Raw genomic sequence first — 25,327 nt, 5'->3', positions numbered from 1 at the left:
GACAGCATCAGGATGGATTAAAACAATCAAGAATGTGCAGAAAGACCGCCATAATCAGTAACTACGGGGTCACCAAACTTTTTAGTTAAATAAACTGAAGACAAAAGCAATGGAAGAAAATAGTATTGAATGGCCTTAGGGTACAGGTCGAAGTCACATGATATTTTTATGCTTTCTTTTAAAAAAATGCATCAAAGCATTGTGAAAGGCCAAAACCAACCTTTTAGAGGTGGCATTATACAACAGGTATTTTAATTATATTTTCACTGCGACTTTAGTCAGATTAATGGTACAATAAAGCGATGCACTTGACCTTCAGGTCACTATGCATCTATGGCTAAATTATGCAGTTAGATGACATGTAATTAACCAGAATAGCAACATGGCCAACCTAATGGGGCCAGGTGGGGACTGAGTGACTCATAAAAACATTATGCACTTAAATGAGAGGTCTAAAGAGGTAATGGAAAGGGAAGTCTCAGCCATGAGACTATGCCAGTGGAAATTCTGCCCAAGACAAAGCTGACGTGTCATCATCTTATCTAAACTTCTAATGAGACAGGAAATCACTCCAAACATTCTGCTGCAGCATTATCAGGTAAACCCTACTAGACATAATAGAAAAACAACATTAGTTGAAACCTATTTGAAATCTTGAAGAAATACTTCCTGACCCATCAGTTGGGGTCATGCAACAGGTTGAGTGCTTAGTGAGTGTAAACTAGTGGCAGAGAAAGCCCAAATTTGCCTTCTTCCTTCTTCTTCAAAGATTTATATGTGGCAGGTATAAAGGAATTAATGAAGCCACAAACAAGAAATACTCTCTTTTTTAATGGTCAAGTTTTTCTTTTTCTTTAGGGTGTTGGTTTTGGTTTTGCCTGTTTATTTAAGATGTAGAGAAGAGAATTCTGGATCTTAAAGGATTCAAGCTATGGACAGGAAAACATCCTTCAGGAATTGTCTGCCTACATTTATGTTTATTATGAGGAATCTGGCAAATATCATGCTTACTATGTGGGAACAGATTTTTTTATCTTATTTTTTTAAGTGAGAAAAAACAGTCCAGCCATTTAATGACAAATGCAACCCTATTCTCCAACACCATTTATTTCATATATATTTATTGAATATAAATATACTAAGCCCGAGTGAGAGTGGACAGTACAGAAGTCTCAGCACCTGCCCTTAAACAGCTCTCAGTCTATGACAGGAAGCAAATCTGGTGTTCAATCTTTTTCTTTTTCAAAATGGCTTGAGCATATACAATGTAATCTAATGTTTTAATTAAAATTGTATATATACAAATATGAAAGGGTACATACTAAAATGTTATTGGGAGAGAGATAGCAGATTACTTTATTCTTTTTGCTTCTCAATATTTTCAATTTTTTTTTTCTGTAATAGGGATGTGTAAAAATGTAGAAAGGAGAACAAAGGAAAACATTTTGCTTTATAAAAGAAGAAGAAAAAAAACAAGCCCAAAGTAACGCAAGCTGGGTAGTTCTAGATGTTCTACTTTGAAAACTTAAAAAGCACCAGTCTAAACTCTGGAAAAGACAACAGAAGGTTTTGCTGATCACAGAATCTATTGCAAACGCCTGTTTACTATTCTGTTTTTCCCCCACCGGGTGGGAGAGCTTCCTGAGGGCAGGAGCCTGTCCTGTTTGTTGGTATACGTTAAAGCTTAACATGGATCCAGGCACAGGAAAGACACGGGATAAATACACGTGGAATAAGACAGGAGGACAGGAAAGCACGGAGAGAGGATGGGCAGCTGCAGGCACATGCATCCAAGCCGTTAATTAAAATAAGTAATGTAATCATTTCGATGAAAACGCAATCAAACTGGAGGCATGAAGAGGACGTAACTGATGTGACTACCAGTTGTTGTTTTTAATTCTTCAACCAACTCTATTGGGCGGAGCACCCCCTCGAGAGAAGACGGTTTGTGGAAAACTTCCCGATTCAAAAATCTGGGAGTAATTTGCTTTCCTCCTGTATACAGGGAGGGGGACTTTTGAAAACTGTACTAGTTTTAGAAGAAAAAAAAAGTTATCCAAATTCCTTGGATTTCAGGCTGTTTTTTTCAAAAGCAGGCACTGTAAGAACGCAGCGCTAACGTGGCAGGGCCGCTCACTGCACACACTGTCTGCGTGGACGCTGCGCCGGAGTCGGGCAGGGGCCAGCCCGTGACCATGTCCACAGCTCCGGGCTTGTCTGCAGCTCGTCCCAGCTCCAATCTTCCACATCAGAATGGTACAGAAGACTCACTCTTCATCCTGACTCTGGAGATGGGGCTCGAAATGAAACACAATGTCTACAACAAGTATAGGAGTCTTTTATGAATAAAAGGTGGTGTTTACTGAGCACCTACTGCGCATGAGAGCATTCTCCATCTACCTATTCATTTCAGCTTTCGTCTGCAGAATTGCGGTGGAAAGCAGACATCATCACCATTTTACAGATGAGGAAAAAGAGGCTCAGAAACATTCGGTTTGGTAATTTTTCCAAAAGCGCACACAGCTAGTAGTGGTGGAGCTAGGATGCAACCCGAGCTCTGTCTGGCAAGCAATCCGGGGCTCACTCTTCACCACTCCTCTGAAGAAATGTAGCAACTTGTACCAGGTATTCCGCTGACAAGCTATAAAAATTTAACCTTTCAGCTCTTCCTCATCTGGCTCGGGCTGAAGTGATTCCTCTTGCATCCTGTTTCCTTCCCCCTCCAGTTTCAATTCTTATTCCTCTTTATGTGCTTGTGGCATCTGAGAAAAATTAGCTGAAAATTCTTTAAATGGTGTCTGCAGGTCTTCTGAGAGAAAGTGCCATAAAAAATAATCTTTAAATAAAATACCACATAGGAAGGATAAATTTATGTAGGCTTTCAGACACCCAGGGTATTGGGCAAATAAATTCTCTCTGAATCTCCATATTGACATATATATATGATTAGAATCATTATTTTTCCCTGGCTGGATAAGCAAAAAGAGAGTTGGAATATTGAATTTCTTCAGGTTTGTTTTTTTTTTGCACAGTGTGATAAATGATGATTAAAAGTACAAAATGTATGTTAACCATACAAAACAGAACTATTTTCAGTGCTCTGCAGATTGTCACCTTCACATCCCTGGGATGCTGCCCTTCTGACAGCCATGAAATCAAACCTATGTGTGTGATTTTCTGCAGCCACAGAGCGTTTTTTAAGTCAGGAGAAACTTCAAGTGAGACAATAAGCTCATATTCGGGATCACCTACTTTCTCTTCAGGGGACAGGCTCAGGTATCAAGAAAAAAAAAAAGACTCCACTAAAGAGCTTTTATGAATAATAGGTAGCACTAAAATAATTTTAAATGATTTAACAGCAACAAAAGACACATGTGATAGTGAAAATCCATTTAAATACCAAGCGCCTAAGCTAAGAGTGTTGACACAAAAGAGGGTAGATTTGGTAGACGCTAAAGGGCTAGATTTGGATAACAATATATCAACTGGAAATAAGAATAAAAAACAGATCAGTGTTAACTGTAATCCACAAGTAGACTTTGCTTCATAACATGGACAAGCTAACTAAATATTCCTCGTATAAAGTTTTTTTCCCAGAATTACTAAGAGAAACAAAAGCTAATAAAACCTTAAATGTGAATTCCCCTATGAAGGAAGAAATATTTTAACTGGCAAATATCTGCCTTGACTCCCTATCTTAAATGTTAAAAAATTTTTTTTAAATAAATGAGGATTTGTATAACAGCAGTTTTTCTAAAAATGAGGTAAACCTGTACATCACTGCAAATAATACAGAAAGCGAAGAAGTCATAGGGCTGATTTCTATTTTACTCTTGGTATTTAAATGCCACAGTGGTAAGTGCACACTGCAGTGTAAACAGGCAAATAAATTATGTTAAATTGTTTTGTAAATTGCTCAGGCCTTTAGTTCCTAGTCAATAAAATACATGCCTTGTCTGTGGTTTACTCAAGACAACAGAAATTCAAAATAATCAATCATTCCAGATGCTTTCATAGTTTTCCAGGCAGGGAGAGCTGTATTTTATTAAATGTAAGCATTTAATTAGTAGGTATTATTAAAGTACAATTTTCCATATTAAATTATTTTCTGTATAAATTAGCTTCCTGGTTGCTGACTTCCAAATGACAGGGTTATCTTGAGTTCACCCAACAGACAGCTAATAACTCATCTTATCTTTCTCTCTCTGTTTTCGGATTCTACAAGATGTATTCTTTCTGCTGTCATCAAAATATATTGTTTATGAACAGCATTCCCCAAGATTTTTCTTATGCTACTGTCTAATAAACTAAAATTTTTAATTTTTTTTTTGTATGCTATATGGCAGGGATCACAGTTCATTCTTTTTCCTTGTGACTATCTTGTTACTTCAGCACCATGTGTTGAATTTTGTTTTGTTTGCTTTGCTTGTTTGTTTTGGGAAATGCATGGGCCAGGAATCGAACCCAGGTCTCCTGTATGGTGGGTGAGAATTCTACCACTGAACTACCCTTGCACCTCCTCAATAAACTACATATTTAAAAACTTACCCGAAATGCTAACATAACCTATTGTAATATTGTTTATGTTATAAGGAAATTGTACCCCATTTTCCAATTATCCCATGGTTGATGGATTAATTACAGCCATTCTACAAAAAAGTGCAATGTTCAACAGATGCCTTCTCTCCATGATAATGTGAAACACCATTTTGACCTTCTATTTAAAAAATACTATGCCAAATGACTATTAATTCAATGCATACATTTTATCTAACAATGATCTCAATTTACCAATATAGATAACAGGATGAAAATGAATCTGGAATAAATATATACTTCACATGACTCTTGGCATATAGCAAGAAGCATTCAAAAAATAAATTCATTTGATTAAAGGCAAATATTGTGTACAAAATCAACAATAAGTGAAAAGATTTTTTCCTTCCTTTTTACGGAAATTCACTGGTTATAATATGTAAATTGCAGCTCTTCTTTTTCTTCAATTGTAACTTTTGTTAGAAGATCTTTAATGAGATACCACCGCTGATTATGTAACGTTGGTAATGTGCTATGATTTCTCCGCTCTGTACCAAAAGCCAAAAAAAAGCAAAAAATCCTGTTAATACTCTAGAAAATGTTTTTAAACACAGATACTTTCAAAATCAGCCCTACTTTAAGGTGCAGAGACGCAGATTCTGAGTGATTATATGAGAAATGGTGGATGATATGAAGGGGAACATTAATTTTCCAAAAATTCAAACTTTGTAATATTTTAATGGACACTATGAAAAATAAAACATCCTTTCCCAGATGAAATGCCATAGAATTAATGAGAAAATTGGGGCAATGCCTTTGATTATGATCAACCAGTTGGATGGGTTATTAAATAAACAATCTGGCTATTGTTACTTTGCTAGAAAACTGACCATTTTTAGTGGTGAAGCTTAATTGTTTTTTAAAAATATTATAACCAAGTGGCATTGTGAAGCACACCTCTCTCTAATCCACAGTTAGTAAATCAACAGTCTAATCATCATTATAGCACACTTTAATATATTAGATATAAATAATTGTCACTAAACTTCATCTGCTGTGCCTTCAGATAAAGCTATAGAGCTGCCTTGTTACCTAGCAACTGGGGAAGCAACTGCCACACTGCAAAAAAAAAAATCCTTATTTTTTTAGGTAGAGAGAAGGTTCATAAAACTCCACATTACGATGTCTATAAATTCAAAGTATATATTAAGATACAATTACTATTTTAGATGTATCTGTGGCTTACATTCTAAAATACCATGCAGTAATGAAAACTGTCAATATCTAGAAATATAACTTCAAACAACCACAAACAAGAACATTCTGCATAGTTTTTTAAAAAAAGAATCAGCAAACATTATCAGTATTTTTATCTGTCTTTACCGTTTTAAGGACAGAGGAATTCCAACATGATCTTGTGTACTGACTTTACGGAAAGGGTGATGTGTGTTTATCTAAAGTGCAATAAAACTGTTGTAATTATTTCCCTGCTGGGGATCCCAAGGTTTCTTCCTCCATTTCACATAACAACTTAATGCACTAAATGTGCATCATCTGGGGGGCCGGCCCGGCCGGCCAGCTAATCTCTGGCTGTTTCAATTTTGCTAAAAGTCTGGATTTGAAGACTGTGCCTCTGTCTCAGAGCACCAGGTGATGGAGGATCGCATGATCAGACTCCTCAGGTCCAGAGTTCAGCGTGCGGCCCGCCCAGGCCGGGTGGGGAAGCAGCTCCTTCTGGTATGTTCTGCAGACTGACCTGTGAGGCCTGAGCATGAGGATGCGCCCCCCCCCAGCTCTGCAGCTGGGCCCAGAAGCTGAGCCCCACAGGCTCCTCTCAGAAACCCAAGCCCACCGCCTCCCTGGCACTCTTGCCCTGGGAGAATGCATGCTCACTTCTCCTTCTCCTTCGGGTATCCTACACGCCTTGGCACAGTTTCAAAGCCCTTCAAATTATTACTCAGAATTACTAGAAAGAAGCCTAACTAAGGAAGAGGTAAGCTGGAAATTAACAGGACTTGGTAGTAGCATCTGCCACATTGCCTTCATGGGTGTTTATCCACTCTCACATTCACTGTGACACAGGTTTCTTGACTTGAGAAGTAATCCATATTAAATGTGCTAAATAAGTCAGATTTACTCACAGTCAAGAGGAGAATGGAGAAAAATCTGCTTTAGTTTGGGGTGTGGGTCCTAGGAGAAGGCAGCAATTCAGGAACCCTCAGGCCATGTGTACCACACCTTGCTTGAGAGGAATGGAGATGTCTTCTAGCTTTTCTTTTAAACCAGTACTTCATATACATGATCACATTCAATACCTTGCAGCTTTATAAGATGGGACATTCTGATAATGCCGCCCGACTGAGGGGAAATGGGGCTGAGGTAGTGGTTCTCTGAAGACTACACAGCTGGTAAGCAGTAGAGTCTCCCTCGCCATTAGGAGTTTAACACTTTAATAAATGCATTGTGTTAGTCAGGGTTCTCTGGAGAAACAGAACCAACAGGAGAGATCTGTAAATATGAGATTTATAAAGGTATCTTATGCAACCATGGGAATGGAAGAGTCCAAAGTCGGTTGTGAAGCTGGCAGCTCCAATGAAGGGTCTGGATGAACTTCACAGGAGAGGCTTGCTGGCTGAATAAGCAGCAAAAGAGTTTTTCTCTTCCTTAAAAGCCTTCATTCAGCTGATTAGATTATCTATCTGACTCTTTCGGGGGGCTGCCTTAGTTGATCACAAGTGTAATTAGCAACAGATGCAATCGACTGGCGATTTAATCAACTGGCCATGAAATATCCTCGAAGCAGTGCCCAGGCCAGAGCTTTCTTAACAAGACAACTTGGTGTAATCATTTGGCCAATTTGACACCAGAACCTAACCATCACATGCTATATGAATTTTAAGTTATTTAAAAGAAAACAAGCGTGTTATTGATTATAATACAAGATATATAAGATAGCCCAAAGTCATTTGGTTTTAATTTCAATTTGCTGTCTTGGATTTTTGATGCCACAATCTCCACTTTACTTCCATAATCCAAAACTAACTGTTTAAACATTAGTGTCTGTAAAATTGGATTACTGAGTTGGGTGTTATATTTGTATAATTAGAATTGAACATAGAAAACTTCTTCAAATAATCTGTTGCTTTTAGCTTTTAATTTAATCAAATCACTCAGAATTCATGAAACTGAATCTGCTTGAAAGTAAATTTGCATATTTATCACAATAATTGTATACAGAGTGTTATTTATATAAGTATAATGAAGTTGTCCTAATTCTTGTGAAAAATAATGGACTTTGTTCACAGAAAGCCACAAAGAAAATGGATAGACCCAGACCAGAAGATAAAGATGATCTAGATGTAACAGAACTTACTAATGAAGATCTTCTGGATCAACTTGTGAAATATGGAGTGAATCCTGGTCCTATTGTAGGTAAGTTAATAAAATTTCAAATACCTTTACTGTGAATCATTACCCCAAATTGTTTCTCCAAGAGTTTGGGTTCTCTTAGCCAGTCCATCCTTAATCAGTTACATGATTAGGACCTTAGCTTCCTAAACTATAAATGAGAGAATTGAAATCGGTGATTTCTACCTGTGTTGTTGAGATTATTTCACATGGTGCACATCATGCTACCTCGTGAGACCATATCGGTCTAGTTATTTTCAATATGTGGCAGCTGAGGAAAAACTGAGATAATATAGCTGGCCACTTTCATCCAGACCAGTAAATTACTGACAGACTTGTGAATAGAACTCAGTTCTTCATTTATAGTATACTACCCTTTTTTGGTTATCTTTTTTTAAAAACACCTTATCTCAATTGGAACTCAAGAGTGATACCTTTAAGAACAAACATTGGATTTCCATCATTAGGTTACTTCTAAGTGGTGATGATTTGCAAGGCTGATTGTGCTTTCGTTTTTTAGAGTCTTAGCAGTACCTTCAAGATGAGAGAAGCCCGTTTTGATCTTAATTGTGTAACATTTTGAGTTTTAGGAATTTGCTTTTTTGTAGAGGTGTAGATACAAACAAGGATTTAGAATGTGTTCATTTTTTAAAAATGAAATTTATTATTTCATTTCCCAATGAATATAATTGCCAATAGATATTTGATATTCTTTTTAAATTTTCATTTAAAATTCCGAAAAGGAGACAGTGAAAAATGTATATTATATATCAATATATACTAAAGTTAGACGTTAGTATGCCATTTATTCATCTTAAGACTACTTAGACAACCTTTCTAAATACATGTTGTATCTAAAGTGATTCATTGTCCTTTTACCCAGCTTATAGAACAAGGGAATGATACACAACTAGTGTAAAATGGAGGGAAAGCTATTTTTTATTTTAAATTGTCACTAATGATGAAGTGTATTAAGAATTTGTTTATAATTAATTTTAATTTGCTGTGTAATTGGTATGTGATTTTTTTTCCATAAAAGTTCATTTTAACTTTAGAGAAGTTATATTTAGATGTGATTTGTGGGACTCTTTTTTTTTTCCTGGTAACTCAGTGGCTATTTATAGGTAGATTGATCTTTTAGAGTACTGGATTTTGATCGTGGTAATTCTTTAGGGAGGTACAGTCTGTTTATAAAAGTATTTCTCTATATAAGCAAATACTAAAACAAACAAAACTCATGATGTAGATTGGAAAACCTACAAAGTCAAAATTCAAAGCCTAAGACAAGATGGAGAGCTCTTTCAGTTTAAAATATTGAATCATACATGGACAGAGTAAAATCTATATCAATCTACTATCTATTCCATGCTATTAAAAGAAACATTTATGTAATCGTATGTTAAAATCCCAGAAAAACATCTATTTTAGAGAAGTGTCCATTATATAGTATTTTTTTAAGCACTAAAGTTTAGAAAAGGAAAGTACAGACCTAATTTTTAAATGTTGCTAGGGATAGTGCCTAAATTTGACCTTAAAATAAGTGAAAATATTAAAATATAAAGTCAAGTTAGTAGCAGGAAAATAAATATATAAGAGCAAGCAAGAACAGTAACTAAATGAAGAATTATATGACAGCACCAGCTTCTAAAGCAAATTCCACCTTAATAATACAGGGACAACCAGAAAGCTGTATGAGAAGAAGCTGCTGAAACTGAGGGAACAAGGAGCGGAATCCAGGTCATCTACCCCTCTGCCAGCAGTTCCTTCTTCAGCAGCAAACACAAGGCAGAACGGGAGCAATGACTCTGACCGATACAGTGACAACGAAGAAGGTAAAATTTAAAGTGGTGTTTGTAAAATATATGTAGGGTTGGTTTTTGTTTTTGTTTTCAGATTATTTTAAGATACAGTGACCATGAAGAAGGTAGATTTTAAAATATTAGAAAGACGTAAAGTTTTTCACATCATTAAAGTAATCTTCCAGGTAATTTGATTTAAATACTCATTGTTAGAATTCTAAGAAACTGAAAAGTACAAATATCTAATCTTCACGATCCAAAACTGCCTATTAACTTTTCAGAGAATAAAATACTACGAAATTCTTCTGTTGACCCATTCCCATTATCACCTTCGCGAAAGTAATCACTATCATTAATTTGGTGCTTGACTTTTCAGTCCATTTCTCATACTTTTATATATATATATATTGACCTAAAACTTTATATAAATATCTTGGTAAATAAATATTATCACTTTTCTTTATTCCATATTATATTTTTTGAGCTCTTATCTTAATGATCTATTACATATATGTCTGATTTATTCCCTGTAATTAATATATGTGGTAACATTTGAATATGGCATATTTTCCTATTCTCTATTGGTAGACATTTAAATTGTTTACAGTGTTTGCTAGATAATCCGGTTTTAAGGAAACTTTAAATATTTTATACATACTCTTAGTGGACTATACTATTTTAAGAAAAGTTTGCCATGATATTTAAATACTTTTGGGAATAGAAAATGAATTAAATGTCCATTTAAAAATTATTAGTAATATAACTTGATGTTTATAAGCCTTTAAATCATATGATTTATGAATGGATTCTTAATTAGTTCATAAGTTCTTAACTGATTAAAATTAAAGTTATTTTAATCAGATTTTAATTTTATGCGAATTGCCCATATCTCCCTAAGAATTCCCTGCCAGGGCATAGTCTGCAAATTGGTTGTTCAGAACATGCAATATAGAGCCTTTTTCCTTCAACAGCACTATTTTAGCAAGGAGGCAAAGAATAAAATCAGCTCAAACACAAGTAATGCTTAAACTTCCTGCCTCTTTTGCCTCTACAGGAAAGAAGAAAGAAAACAAGAAAGAGAAGTCCACTAGGGATTTTGTTTCTTTTTCTGAAATTCCAACTACTTCCTCTGGTGGATTTTTTCAGGGTATTTCTTTTCCTGAAATCTCCACCCGTCCTCCCTTGGGCAGGACTGAACTACAGGCAGCTAAGAAAGTACATACTTCTAAGGGAGACTCACCCAGGGAACCTCTTATTGCCACAACCTTGCCTAGCAGGGAACAATTGGAGAAGTTAGCTTCTGGAGGGAATTTGTTTATTTCCTCCAAGTCTAGTCATGATAGGTGTTTAGAGAAAAGTTCTTCGTCATCTTCTCAGCATGAACTCGCTGCCATGTTGGTCTCTGCTGCAGCTTCTCCTTCACTGACTAAAGAAACCACCAGTACTTGTTATAAAGCCATATTAGAAAATATTTGCTGTGGAGAGAAAAGTCAAATTCAACCATTATGTACTGAAAGGTCCCATATTTCAGACCAATCAGTTCTTCCCAGTGAACGGAAGGGAATAGAAGAGTTTGAGAGATCACAGGTCATTTCCCCACCCCTTGCTCAGGCAATCAGAGATTATGTCAATTCTCTGTTGGTCCAGCGGGGGGTAGCTAGTTTGCCGGGGACTTCTTCCTCTGTACCCCTACTGGATGTAGAAAACACATGGAAAAGAATTAATCGATCTAATTTTCAAGAAACTGAATCCCTTTCTCCTCCACAAAAACGCCCTAGATGCACTGAAAAGTCAGTCGAGGAAAGGGATTCAGGATCCTCTGTGGCATTTCAAAATTTACCTGGAGATGAAAATATGTCTTCTTTTGCTAAAACTGTTGTCTCTCATTCACTTAATATCTTAGGCATAGAAATGTCTAAGGAATTACAACATGATAAAATAAATGCCTCAGAACTGTCTTTTCCTCTCCATGAGTCTGTTTTAAAAGTAATTGAAGAGGAGTGGCAGCACATTGACAGACAACTGCCTTCATTGGCATGCAAGTATCCAGTTTCTTCCAGAGAGGCAACACGGATACTATCAGTTCCAAAAGTAGACGATGAAATCCTAGGATTTATTTCTGAAGCCACTCCAGCAGCAGGAATTCAGGCAGCCTCTGCTGAGTCTTGCGATAAACAGTTGGACTTAGCACTCAGTAGAGCATATGAAGCTGCAGCATCAGCATTACAGATTGCAACCCATACTGCTTTTGTAGTTAGGGCGATGCAGGCAGATGTTAGTCAGGCTGCACAGATTCTTAACTCTAATCCTAATCATATGCCCCAGGCACTTGGAAATCTGAGCAAAACGTACGATGCAGCCTCATTTCTTTGTGAAGCTGCATTTGATGAAATGAAAATGGCTGCCCGTGCCATGGGATCTTCCACTATGGGTTGCAGATATCTCTGGCTGAGGGATTGTAAAATTAATCCAGCTTCTAAGAATAAGCTGGCGGTTACTCCTTTTAAATGTGGAACATTATTTGGAGGACATGTATACAAAGTAATTAAAAAACATGGGAAGAAACACTGATAAAGTTAAAAATAAAGACATCTAATCTTTGATATGGAGAAATTAGTACCTCTATGTCAAAATTTTCTTTTAAAATCTTTTTAGTCTTTGTGTTAATTTCAAAGTGTTAAGATTCTGCCCATCAAATTACAATATAAAAGTAATTGCTTACATAGAATTGCACCCGCCCCATTTTAAAGTTAAGCAGCTAGAAAGCCTAGTACAAACATCTAGATCACGTTTTTATCTTAAATAGTTCACTATTTTCTATTTTATTTTTGCTTTTACAGCTCTTCAAAGTTGAGAAAATTACATTAACTGTAATATAAGTAAAATTATCTTACTGTTTAAAAGTACCATATGCATTCTCCTTTATATCAAGGACAAAATTAAACGCTCGTTACACATTGAAAACAATTTTTATTCATTTTGATAGTCCCATCTAAATATACTTTTTAGAACTTGTCCACATTTTTGCTCTTATTCTCTTGCTTTGTTTTTTATTTATGTCTACAACATGATACTTTATCAGCACAGGTTAGATGCAGGTACACAAACTATTACTCATCTGCAGACAAGGCAAAGGTACCAGAATTTTTAATCTAGAGACACCTTTTAGGTCAATTGACAGGGGTTTTTTGGTAGTAAAACTTTATTGATAAATGCGTTGATTTGAATTCTGGTGCACGCACCTCTTCATGTATTATTAGCAAACAGTTTATGAATCGGTACCAATCCATTGACCATACTTTGAAAAACACTGTTCTGGAAAACAATAGATAACTCTGGACTAATGCATTCTCACCATCAATTTAGTTTGTCAGACTAACTAGACATGGGTAATTGTCTGAAATTTTTTAATAATACTTTTATTTCAAGGTATGTTAAATAGTTCATGGGTGATTAAGCTTGGCAATCTAAACTTTAAAAGCAAATTTAAATTGTTTTTTTTAATCATACAAAATCATACTATAAGTGTTTTTATCTGTATAAAGCAATATATTTCCCCCTGTTTTCATTTCTATGATTGTAAGCTGAAACAGTAACTGTAGAAGGCATTTGATATTCATATTTCTTTGTTTTTTTGGAAAATCGTTTCCTTAAGCCTAAGTGAATACATTGCCTTGGGGATTTCTCTAATCAATACAGTCAAACTTCTCATGTTCATTTTTGCAGATTTCTGGGGCTAATTTTATTTGTTATTTGTCTTCTGAAATGTACATATATTCATGTACCTACTAAGTGCTTTGTGATTTTTAAAAAATGTATTACTGTAGAATGCTTTTGCAAATTCAATAAAGTTGTTAAATACGAACAGATTTGTGTGGTCTCCAGAAACATGTTGTATGTTTGTTTTATTCTTGGAATTGCAACAAGTTAGATATTTGGATAAATATTCCCTTTCCATTTCAGATTGAAATTCACTTGACATTGCAGTGGTATAATTGACAATATCCTAATGTGTTGTATGTTTTTCCTTCTGTTTGAGGACCATGTTTTTGTTAGCTGTTGGAATCTAAATTTGTAAGAAAATTAATCTTTTTGTTTAAATTTCTAATGCACTTTTTACTTTGTGCTTTCTGATTCCTATATTCTGAGTTAACAAAGCATAAGTTTTATAATGCTAAGGGTTATACCAAACACAAATAGATAGATAGACAGACAGATCCATTAAAAGAAGTTGTTGGGAGGTGGGCGGTGTGGAATTGATAGCTCAGTCCTAAATAATGATTGAACTGTTTGTACTAACTTGATAAAAATCACTCTCCAATTTTGGGAAAATTGCAAGGACTCTGACTAGTGCAAGATTGGAAAGTTAGCAAGATACATAATATCTTGACTACTTTTTAGCATAAGTACATTGAGTTCATGCAAAACTAATTTAAGCTTTTGTTTAATAATAGACGCCTATCTCTTGGGTAAGAAAGTAATCATCTAACTTTTAAACTTTGAGATAAAAGAAGTTGTAGAAGTAACAACTGACTTTTATTAATTTTGCTATACCATGATACATGATCACAAAATTGAGGAAGTTAACTAATTATAAGTCTTTAAAAAATCTGTGTCTTCAAATGACAATAGAACCAAGACTAGGAGAAGAGAATGGGAAATTGGGGTCTATGGAAAGATATGTAACTTCAAATTGTTAGGTTAATAAACATCATGGTGACAAGCCAAGAAATATATATATATGGTTTCTGTTCAAAGAAATGCTATCTCAGTTTTATCGTGGGTGGGGGAAGGAGTAACTTGTGATTGGTTGTGAAAAAAATTCTGCCTTACCTCCACCTCGGTTGTAGCCAGATGTTTTCATAATTATATTTAAAAAAATAGGAAAGAGTTTTAAATTGTACTTGTTTTATCATCATTTCCACTTATCATGGCAGTTACTAGAATTGTTAGAGGCTTGATACCTTATAAGTTTTTTCATTCTTAAAATTCCCTATAGCTTTTCCTCTTCCACATTCCAAATCTTAATAAATTTAATTGGTCCTATAGTAGGAATATATATGAACAAAAGAATGTCAACTGTGTATTTTATATGTTCTTTTTTCCACATGTGTCTTTTCGCAAAAAGCCTCATGGGAACAATTTTAATTCACTTCATGTTTAAGGCTATATATTAGTTCCAGAAAAAGGCAAGGAAAATAAATAGGAAGAAGTTGTGATCAGATTAAGAAATGGGGGAGACAAAAATGGAATAAGATAATAAGGAAGAAAAAATTATTTTATGACAGAAATCACAGTGTATTTTTGTTTAGTGAAGTAATACCAGTAGACAAACTTGTTTTACATATTAATGTACCTAAACCCAGGATTCTTAGTAACATTTAGAATATTATTAATACAAAGGATGACTTTGCAGTTTGTTGTAGGTTTCAGAGAGTAATGACTTCTCTGTTGTTTTCAGACTCTAAAGTAGATCTCAAGCTTGAGAAGAGAGAACCACTAAAGGGCAGAGCAAGACTCCAGTGATACTCAAGCAAAGAAGATTTGAACACAATCAGGTTTGTTTAGTTCTGTGATTGCCGTTACAGGTATAAGTAAAACCCTGACAACACTAATCTTGTGTTTTAGCTTTTGGCTAATAGTTGACACCCAGATTCCAGCATAGTCAATTAATTGTTCATTATATTTTAAAATTAAGTGGCATTAGAAATCTCAACTTTTGTTTTTTGTTCAGTGTATTGTCACCTGTGCTTACTTTAAATGTTTAATTCGTGTCTTGGGTATTTAATTCTGTGCTAAATATAAATCAGATAATTCTTTTTAGAAGGTAGGGAGGAGTGTTTTTAAGTCTTGGTCTCTAAATTTCTCACCTTACTTTTAGCTTGGAAGCCAGTTTTCTTCCTTTATCCTAAGTGGAAATAGTGGGAAAGTTTTTCTTTTTTGTTGTGAGAGAATCAAGGTACTATTTTTTCAAAAGGAAGTATAAGAAACTAAGAAAACAGATACAGAAATGAATATGTTCACAGAACATGTAGTCTAACATTGATTTGACTGATGCTTTACCAGGCAGCTGTCCTGAGTAATTTTCCTTGTTACTCAATACCTAGCTAGAAGATTTGTCTCATTGGTTATTCATCTTCTGTTTCTCATCTTAAAAATTGTGCATCTTCAAGGAAATGTTCTGAATTTCTTAAGCCATGTCACTCTCCTTGTTTGATGTAATAAATTGTAATTTGATGAATTTCTAAGTTATTTGTTAGAAGCAAGCTTGGTGACTGTAGAGAATGTATAGAACATTGAGTGAAGAAAAATTCCATTTAAGATAGAACCAAACACTGGGATAAATATTTTATTGCCTTTTTATCTAGTGTTGTTAGGGAAGAGCTGCAGTAGCATGCTGAAGAATAAGGAAATAACAGAGCAGCAGAAACTAGAAACTTCTGTGAAGAACACTATAAAAGAAGCACTGAGATTTTAGTCCAAATATGATGACAAGATGGTATAGTGCTATCATGAGTATGACCGGTCAGATGATAAGTTCAAAAAAAGTAGGGGGGGAGATGGTACTAAAGATGGGTTAAGGGATAAGTGTTTGAGATGAGACTCTAAAATGAGGAGCAGGATGCATAATCAGAAGAGAATAGATTTAGGAGGTAACAGGCAGACTTGGATGATAGCCCTATGAAAATATCAAGCATAATAGTAAGTAGAGGAGAGAGTTGAATGACTCTCCAGTCATAGAGGTTTAGCAATTATCAGCGCTTCACCAGTTTTGTTTCCTCTTCCCTCTCGCTTTTTAATTTGCTTTTGTAGTTTTTCTCATTGAAGGATATTAAATCTCTGACTTCATATCATTTTACACACAAAGATCAATATTTCAATTTATAGCTCTATAAGGTGTTTAAAAATATGTATAATGACTGCCACTATCATAACTAATAAAATTAATAATTCTGTCATGTAACCCATGTTCAAATTCCTCCAGTTGTTTCAGAAATGTTTCTTTTATTATGAAATTGTTCAAATCAGGATTCACAACATGATCCACAGGTCATTTTTGTGTTTTTTTTAAATTTCTTAAGTCTATAGCTATTCATACTACAAGAGTTCTTCCCTCCCTTCATTAATTTGATGGTGAAATCAGGTCCTTTCTCTTCAAAGTTTCCCACATTTTTTAGCAGATTGCTTCTTTAAATGTTGCATAATTTGCTTTTTTTATACCTTGCATTTCCTGTAGAACAGGCATTAGACTGTAGTGAGTCTGTGCAATAGAAATTTTTGCAATGATAGAAGTGTTCCGAATCTGTGCTGTCCATTGTGGTTGCTACTAGCCACATACAGCTACTGAACAGTTGAAGTGTGGTTGGTGTGGCTGAGAAACTAAATGTAATGTGTTTAGTTTAAATAGCCAGATGTGGGTAGGGGCTACCATTTTGAACAGCACAGGTATAGAGGACTGGTTAGATCAGGTAGAGTTTTTTTGGCAAAAATACTTCATAAATAGTGTTAATCCTCCTTAATGCATAATTTCAGGAGACATGTAATGTCTTTTGTTAATGTTAAAATTAATTAGCAATAGGGTCAGATGTCAGAAGCCTAATCTGTCTATTATAAAGTTCCGTCTCAGCCGTTTCATTTAATGGTTCAAACAGCTATTGATGGTATTACCTGGAGCTATTATTTCATTTGAGTTTATACGATAGGGATTTTTCCTTATTGTCTCATTCCTTTGCATTTATTAATTCTAATTCTTTTAAAAGAACTTTTTGTCACGAACTGCTTAGTTACCTTGTATAATATTCAGATAGTTGAGCCAGAATAAATGTTATTTTTTGCCTTTTATATACCAGTTTTCAAAATACAGTGTCCTAGCCACTTTGAAGGGTGACCAATAAGATTTTTTTAATATTACTGTTTTTATAGTTTTGATTTGTTTTACTCAGTTGTAGTCATCATTTTCTTTTAATACTCAAATTGTACCTTCTTTAGCCAGGGGAAATTACAAAGTTGCTTCCTATATCCTTTAATTGACCCAGTTGTCTCTGACAGTGGTTTTTCTGGCACAGTAAGGTGTCCCAGGCTCATGTTAATTTCTTGCCTCATACCTAAAATCAGCTGTTTTTTCCAAAGGAACCTATTTCTTTTTTGAGGGTTGGAGTGGGGGGTTGTACAATTGTTTACCAATGGGTAAAACTGCCTCAGGGAAGGTCTAGGAAAATATCACTTTTCAACATTGGTACTTATGAATGCGTAACTTTATACTGTGGATATAACCATGCAATAACCCTGAAACAAGTACTCAACTCACATCTCAAAGTAGAGAAAAAAAGAAAGGCTATGCTGCATCATTTATTCTGCTTCTCACTATGTAAATTAGATCTGTAGAGAATACAAGAGCTCACGCTGAAGTGAAGCTTTTCTGAGCACAAAGGCTGAAGTCTGAATATCAAAATTTTGAGGAAAAGGTGAATTCTTTATAGAAAAAATTTGACAGAGTGTTTTAACTAATAATTTACATCTTTCCACCACATGTTTGTGTAACTTCTTGACATATAAAGCAAGCTGTAAACTTCTAGTTAAACGTGTTTCTATGTTGGAAAATCTTATCCCACTTTGTCAGATCTGGACACATTCGTAGATGGATTCTTCTGGTTGATGAAGGAAAGATTAAATTTTCTCCCACTTTAAGGAAACAATGAAAATTGGCAATCTCAAAACAATAGAAATACTGGTATGCATTCAAACCTTCAATAAATAACTTTTAAACAATCTGTATAAAAATAATCTGTCACTTATTATTTTTTTTTATGGAAAATGCTATTTGGAGGCTACAGTCTGCGTGTACAGTATACATTCCCACTGATGGTCATTGTTTCTAAACCTTTTCAGTAGGTAGAGGTAGGAAATACCTTTTTTTAAGAAAAAAATAAGTTATGAGTTTATGGTGATATTTTAAATTTAAGATTTTTAATTTAAGATTATTGGGTATCTAACTTTTGTGTTATATTTGTATCTCTTTGTATCTCTTCTCAAGCTGCATGTCTTGGTTCTTAAAGTATTAATTTTTAATTATCACAATATATATTAAAGTTTCAGAATTATAATACAGTATTACTACTAATAGGCTGCTAAGTACAATTTTGAAAATTTTTGTTGTAGTTTTTCTTGTCGTTAGGATATATAGTCGAAATATAGTGCTTAAAATCATATAAAGTAATTTTTTTCTTTGTGTGTAAGGCCTCCAGTTTGATGTACAACTTTACTTTCTAATAGTAAGGATTGCATTTTTCTTTCATGTTTATTTTTTTTAATTTATAATATGTATGTGGTTTCATTTGGACAAAAGGTTGAATCAGAAATCGGGCTTCTCTTCTTATTCAGTCTATCTATAGGTCATCATCTTTATTATTTTTTGGTTTATAATTGGTTGCTTTTTTAAAATATGAATAAATACATAGATTATAAAATTGTTCATGCTTCTCCTTTTTTATACAAAAGGAGTCTACTTTGCATACTGCTTTTGTACCTTTCTGATTTTAACCAAAACACATCACCTGTAGATCATTACATATCAGTACAAGCCATCTTTCTCATTACTTTATACAACTGTTTATTATTGTATTTTATATATGGACTGTAATTTATTCAGCCAGTGCTTTTGATGAATATTTGGGTTTTCGATTGTATGCTATTATAGAAAATACCACAACAAACTAATGAACAGCTGTTTGCATGTATCATTTCATATTTTTACCAGCTTACCTTTGGGAAATCTAGAAGTGAAATTGCTGGGTCAAATGGTAAATGCATATGTAATTTTGCTAGATATTTCCAACTCCATAGGACTTGAAACATTTTGGTATTCCCTCCAGCAATGTATAAGTACCTTTCTCTAATAGAGAAATTTGATGCTGCTTAAAAAAAAATTAATATGATTATCCATGTTAGTCATATTTAACCCAAATTGATATTGAGCACATCAGAGTAAGATAGCTTTTACTTATTTTTGGTTTATTTCTTTTCATAACTTAGTTTTGTAAATTGTTTTTTTTTTTAACTTTTTACCAACTGTGAGTCATAGCATTCTTTAATGGCCCAGCTCCTTCCTATGTTCTTTGTGCCTCACTACCTGATGTCTTCTGAACAACTTTTTACTTGATAGCTTATCAGAAGGCAATGTGAAAAGAATTTTACTTTTTTTTCTGATATCTCATAATAAATTCAAGACTTTCTGTAGAACATCTAGCTGGAAATAGATGTTACTGTAATTAATTATTTGGAGCTCCAAAGAATACAGCAATCACATTACTAAATTTAGGTACCAATGAATTCCTTTTTTTAATTAACATATGGTCCATCTTGTCAAATATGACATTGGATTACAATTTTATTATTTTTTAATTTATATTTTCTTCTCAAAGTCACTTGTTAGTGGATTCTAAAAAAAATTAACCTTCAGGATTTTTTCCTGGTTGTGTGAAAGGTTGTCAGTGAGTTTTTTCTGAAGATTAAGTAATTGTAGATTAAATGATGATAACATAGGCTCTGATAAAATTGGATGACATTTCTCAACTTAAGAATTTAATAAATGTGAACAAAAGAAAGTATAAATGATTTACAGTGATTTCCCATTCCCAGCCATCCCCACAATCAGTGAGTTCTTGTGTTTGCTTCCACAGAAGAAAATCTTTAAGTAGAACTTGACCTTTATAGTCAAACATACTAACAAAAATGTAAATGTTTATATATTTTTCATTAACCAAAATTGTTTCAATAACTCCTTGGTAAAAGTGTAAAAGAAAATTGATGAAGAGATTATTCAAAACATAACAAATGCAAAGTCCTGGAATTTTGTAGGTAACTATTTTAATGAAAAAGGTGTCTTTTTCCACCCTGTTATCTTCATGGATGTAGGTAAAATTATCTGGTCTTTATAATAGGATCAGTTGCAAAACTGATAACTTTATTTAGCCCTTTCAAGTAAGATAACAAGAAACAGTGTTAAAAGTAATTCAGAAGCACTTCACTTTTAAATGCATCATAAATACATTATTAGTTATATTATCTTAAATCAGTTGTTCTCAACCCTTGCTACACATTATAATCCCCTCAACAACTGTAAAAATTAACTATGCCCAGGCCCTTCTGGAAGAAATTTTGATTTAATTGGTCAGAGGTGGAGTTGGGGGCCTGGATATTCTTTTTGAAGTTTACCTGATGATATGCACAGCCAGGGTTGAAAACCTCCAGATTAAATCTATTCTGTTAATCCTATTAGTTCAGAATCTTGTCTGTTAGTCAGCATTTGCTATTTGTGTATGTGTGGTTTGTTTGTGAATTTGTCTTTTGACTAACATTAACTTTGCATTCAGCAAATATTTACTAACTGATAGTAGAATAAGTCAACCCAAAGATTCAAATCGAGTTAAAGGAAAACTCATATAACAAATTATAAGTATAGGTAAATACAAAATCAAATACAAGAAATCGATACATATTACTGGGTTTGGGGAGTAATGCTTCCAGCCAAATAAGCATATTTCTTAGGTGACTACTTCTGTCATAGGGGTATCTTTCGGTGGAAGATAAGAGTAAAAAAATAAATGCATCTTTTAAATAAATAGACATTGACTTGAATATAAAAATACTAGTTTGAAAGCAGAGTGACAGTATCGGCACACTCTACCGTTATACTCATTGTTGGTGGGTGCTTTCTGGTCAGCTTAAACCAATGCTCCAATAGGTCCATATGCATGTATGTCTGTCACTATCACCTTTCTGTCTTTATGTAGTGAGGAGCAGGTAGCATTGTCCTTTTGCAGTGATGTGTTAGGCCTGCATGTTCATGAAAGGGCGACTACTTGGTTTGTGTTGCTGCCCAATTTTGACGTTTTTTGTTTCTAAAGAGGATTTGACACCCCTTAAATTATAATTTGAACTCTATTTGAATTAATCCTAACCACATGAAAAAATGTTTACTCTATGGTAACAATCATAGAAGTTTGCATTTTTGTCTTAAAAGGAAATTTACTTGATACAGCAAATGACTTTTTCTAAGTCATAATCAGTCTAGTCTTTGTTTAGGCAACCAAAGAGATAGACAGCTGTGATACCAGAGCCATCTAACAAACAGTGAGTCACAGAAGGAGCCAGTGATAATTTATGTACTTTCCCCCCTGCTTTTATTTAATTGGTGACCTACTAGAGATGGACTCTTTAGTGTATTTTAACATATTTTTAGTGGTTTTTTTTTTTTTTGGTGCCTACATATTAGTTCAATCAATACATTTAAGAAATATTTTGAGAACCTAAGTGTTTACAACTACTAGCTTTTGGAGGTTTGTCTTGGGTTCTCCGTGTACTAATGTGGCCATTATAAAGGTGTTTGATGTTAGAATATGGCTTTTTAATGTGTCGATGCTTGAATAGAGCTATTCTCAAGCTGGAATAACTGAGACTGAATGGACAAGTGGATCTTCAAAAGGCGGACCTCTGCAGGCATTAACTAGGGAGTCTACAAGAGGGCCAAGAAGAACTGCAAGGAAAAGGGTGATGCAAGGCTTATTGCTTAGAATTGGGTTTTCAAACTCGTAGGGTTTTAGTGATTATTTTATATTTATTGTTTTTGTTTTGTTTTCAAACTAACAGGTGGAAACTTCAGAACATTTTCGTATAGATGGTGCAGTAATTTCAGAGAGTACTCCCATAGCTGAAACTATAATGGCTTCAAGCAACGAAACCTTAGTAAATATGTTTCATAAATTATATGAATGGTGTACCCTTTAATTAGAACTGGGGAGGTGGTGAATTTTGGCAAATCTCGTATTTTCATATTTTAAAATAATTGTGTTTTAAATTTATTTTCCCCATACAGTTCTGAATTGTAGAATTTTTCAGTATAGCAAATTTATATAAGTAAATCATTTCATCGTATAAAAATCTTAAGTATTGTAAGGATGCTTTTTGCTAAAAAATTTTAAGAATGATAAGACCTCATAGTGGAAAGCACTTATATGTTCCTGTATAGGCTCTGTGCCCTAAATTTTTATCAAAGAAAACTTGAAAATATTACAGACATAGAAATATCTTTTGTTTCTTTTCTTTTTTTAAGTATCTTTGTTATGTTTGGATAATTCTGAGTCTGAACAATTTGAATCTTGGCAGGTTGTCAATAGGGTGACTGGAAATTTCAAGCATGCAGCTCCTATTCTGCCAATCACTGAATTCTCAGACATACCCAGAAGAACACCAAAGAAACCATTGACAAGAGCTGAAGTAAATGAATAAAATTTAGATCGAGGGCTATCATTCATGTTTAAAGAAGAAATATTTATATTTGGTTTTTGGAGTGGGAGGGAGTGGAGTTTTCTTTTTTGGGGTGGTATTTGTATAAATGTATCTATTATTTTAAAGGCATAGGTGTCTTAGTGAAAATGGAAGTTAACTGATAACATGCATCATATAGTATGCCATGCTAATATATTCTCTTGCTACTGGGTGCCTGTATCCAGTTTTCAGGGAAGTGGTCATTTGTGTGCTGCTTTGTATGTTGTATATTGTGTTTGTCGTGGTGGGTACAGGATTATGAGGGAGGAGGCTACACTCTTATCTTTTAGACTGAAAGGTCAAATAATGAGTTTTTAAAGTGAAATCTGCTGCTTGAACTGATTAACAGCTATCTAATTAAGCTTTAATATACTAACTGCATGGTGCATTATAATTTAAATGACTACTGAAGGAAATGAAGTATTTTGAATTGGGCATAAAGGTAAACAGCAAAACAATTCAAGGTTAAAAGATTTTGTTCTTGACATTGGGAAAATTGGATTGACTATATAGTTAAAAACAGTGCTGTAGCTGAAATTTGTTCAAGGTCCATGTTAAGTGGCTATCGTCTTTATTTGATCATTTATTTAATTACAGACTTCTTAACAGAGGAAGAAACAATGTACTCTTAATGTTTTATTAGTGAAATTCATGGCTATCCAGTGAGGAAGCTTAAAATTTGCTGCCATATTAGATGTACTGAGATTTTTTTTAGTTTAGTTTTTTTTTAACCTATTTGAATGTGTGGTGATTTTTTCCCCCTATTCACCACATTAAGATCTCTTCATATTCAAGAAATTTGAAGAACACTTTGGAAGCACATGAATACCTAGACAATAATGAACTTTGAAATGGCAGTTTTAGAAACTAGGGTAGACTTTTTAAACTGTTTTGTTCTTTAAAACTGCTACTTAAAATTATGTTTTAATTATTGTACTTCTACCTAAACTTTAACTTATGATTGTTTGTTTGTTTCTTATTAGGTGGGAGAAAAAACAGAGGAAAGAAGAGTAGAAAGGGATATTCTTAAGGAAATGTTTCCCTTTGAGGCATCTACACCAACAGCAATTAGGTATTCAGATACATTTAAACAAGGATTACTGCATTATACTAGGGAATTTTTGTTTTTAATTCTGTTCTCTGTTTTCCTTTTGGGAACAGTTTAATTTCTTTAAGGTCATAATTTTTTATATTTGAGTCGGTTTCTAAATTAATTTCATTAAGCAGAAGGATTATAGGTAATTTACCTAATATATAATGTGTATTTTAGTGAAATAATTTTTTTCCTGATACTTCTATCTCAATTGTAAAGGCTATGTTTTAGATATTTGTTAAGTTGTTTCTGACAAAAGAGTCAAAGCCACACTACTTCTCCCACTTATCTCCCAAATGTGTTAGCTTAATGGGTGTTTATCAGCCTTCTGATAAGTATTATTTATCTGAACATGATTTTCTAATAAAAGTTCTGTGTCTAACTTTTTAAGTGAAAAATGTGTAGCAATTTTAAATAGATTGACCTGAAGCAATTTATGAGACAACTGTTACCTCAAAAAAATGTAGTTGGAATTAGGAGTAGCAGTGAGATTTTTATTGCTACTTGGAATTACAAAGAGCATTGACATTTGATGTTATTTATCTAAATCATGACTTTATCTAAAATTTATTTTTCTTCATTATTTCCCTCCCAACAGTGCTAGTTGTCGCAGGCCAATCAAAGGGGCTGCAGGCCGGCTGTTAGAACTCAGTGATTTCAGGATGGAGGAATCTTTTACATCTAGGTATGTTCCTAAATATGTTCCTATGACAGATGTCAAGTCAGAAAAGACAAAAAGAGGACGTACCATTCCTGTGTGGATAAAAATTTTGCTGTTTGTTGTTGTGGCAGTTTTTTTGCTTTTGGTCTATCAAGCAATGAAAACCAACCAAGGAAATCCCTTCTCTAAATTTCTTACTGATCACTCTACAAAATCCGACTGAATGCTATCTCTTTGGCACACTCAACTTGGTCTCCTATTTTTAATAACCGTATAAAAAACATTTGCGTACATTTGACTCAAGAACTAAAAATGTGATTTCACCTCTATCAATGTAATATTTCATTGAAAAGAAAACAAGACATATAAATGGACTTCATTTAAATGTTTTGAACTTTGGGCTCATAGGAGATCACTTTGTGCCATATGAATAACCTTTTTTAGCTCTGGAACTTTTTGTAGGCTTTATTTTTTAAATGTGGACATCTTATTTCATTTTTGAGA

General features: G+C 34.0%; 1 protein-coding gene and 1 pseudogene across 1 annotated transcript in view; both read left to right on the top strand.

Moving 5' to 3' along the window:
- LOC143667830 (lamina-associated polypeptide 2, isoforms beta/gamma-like) overlaps nucleotides 1-25,046 on the top strand; it is a 56,419-nt gene extending 31,373 nt beyond the window's left edge. Inside the window, 8 exon segments of the mRNA XM_077142385.1 lie at nucleotides 7,774-7,968; nucleotides 9,618-9,776; nucleotides 15,205-15,252; nucleotides 15,255-15,301; nucleotides 22,392-22,487; nucleotides 22,908-23,018; nucleotides 24,053-24,141; nucleotides 24,761-25,046. Coding sequence (XP_076998500.1) covers nucleotides 7,774-7,968; nucleotides 9,618-9,776; nucleotides 15,205-15,252; nucleotides 15,255-15,301; nucleotides 22,392-22,487; nucleotides 22,908-23,018; nucleotides 24,053-24,141; nucleotides 24,761-25,046 — 1,031 coding nt within the window.
- On the top strand, nucleotides 10,569-12,314 carry LOC143666453 (lamina-associated polypeptide 2 pseudogene; annotated as a pseudogene).
- Nucleotides 25,047-25,327: the final 281 nt, after the last annotated feature.

The sequence above is a fragment of the Tamandua tetradactyla genome, chromosome 23 (assembly GCF_023851605.1).
Source record: "Tamandua tetradactyla isolate mTamTet1 chromosome 23, mTamTet1.pri, whole genome shotgun sequence".
Taxonomy (NCBI): Eukaryota; Metazoa; Chordata; class Mammalia; order Pilosa; family Myrmecophagidae; genus Tamandua; species Tamandua tetradactyla.
This window is presented reverse-complemented; position numbering and strand designations above follow the sequence as displayed.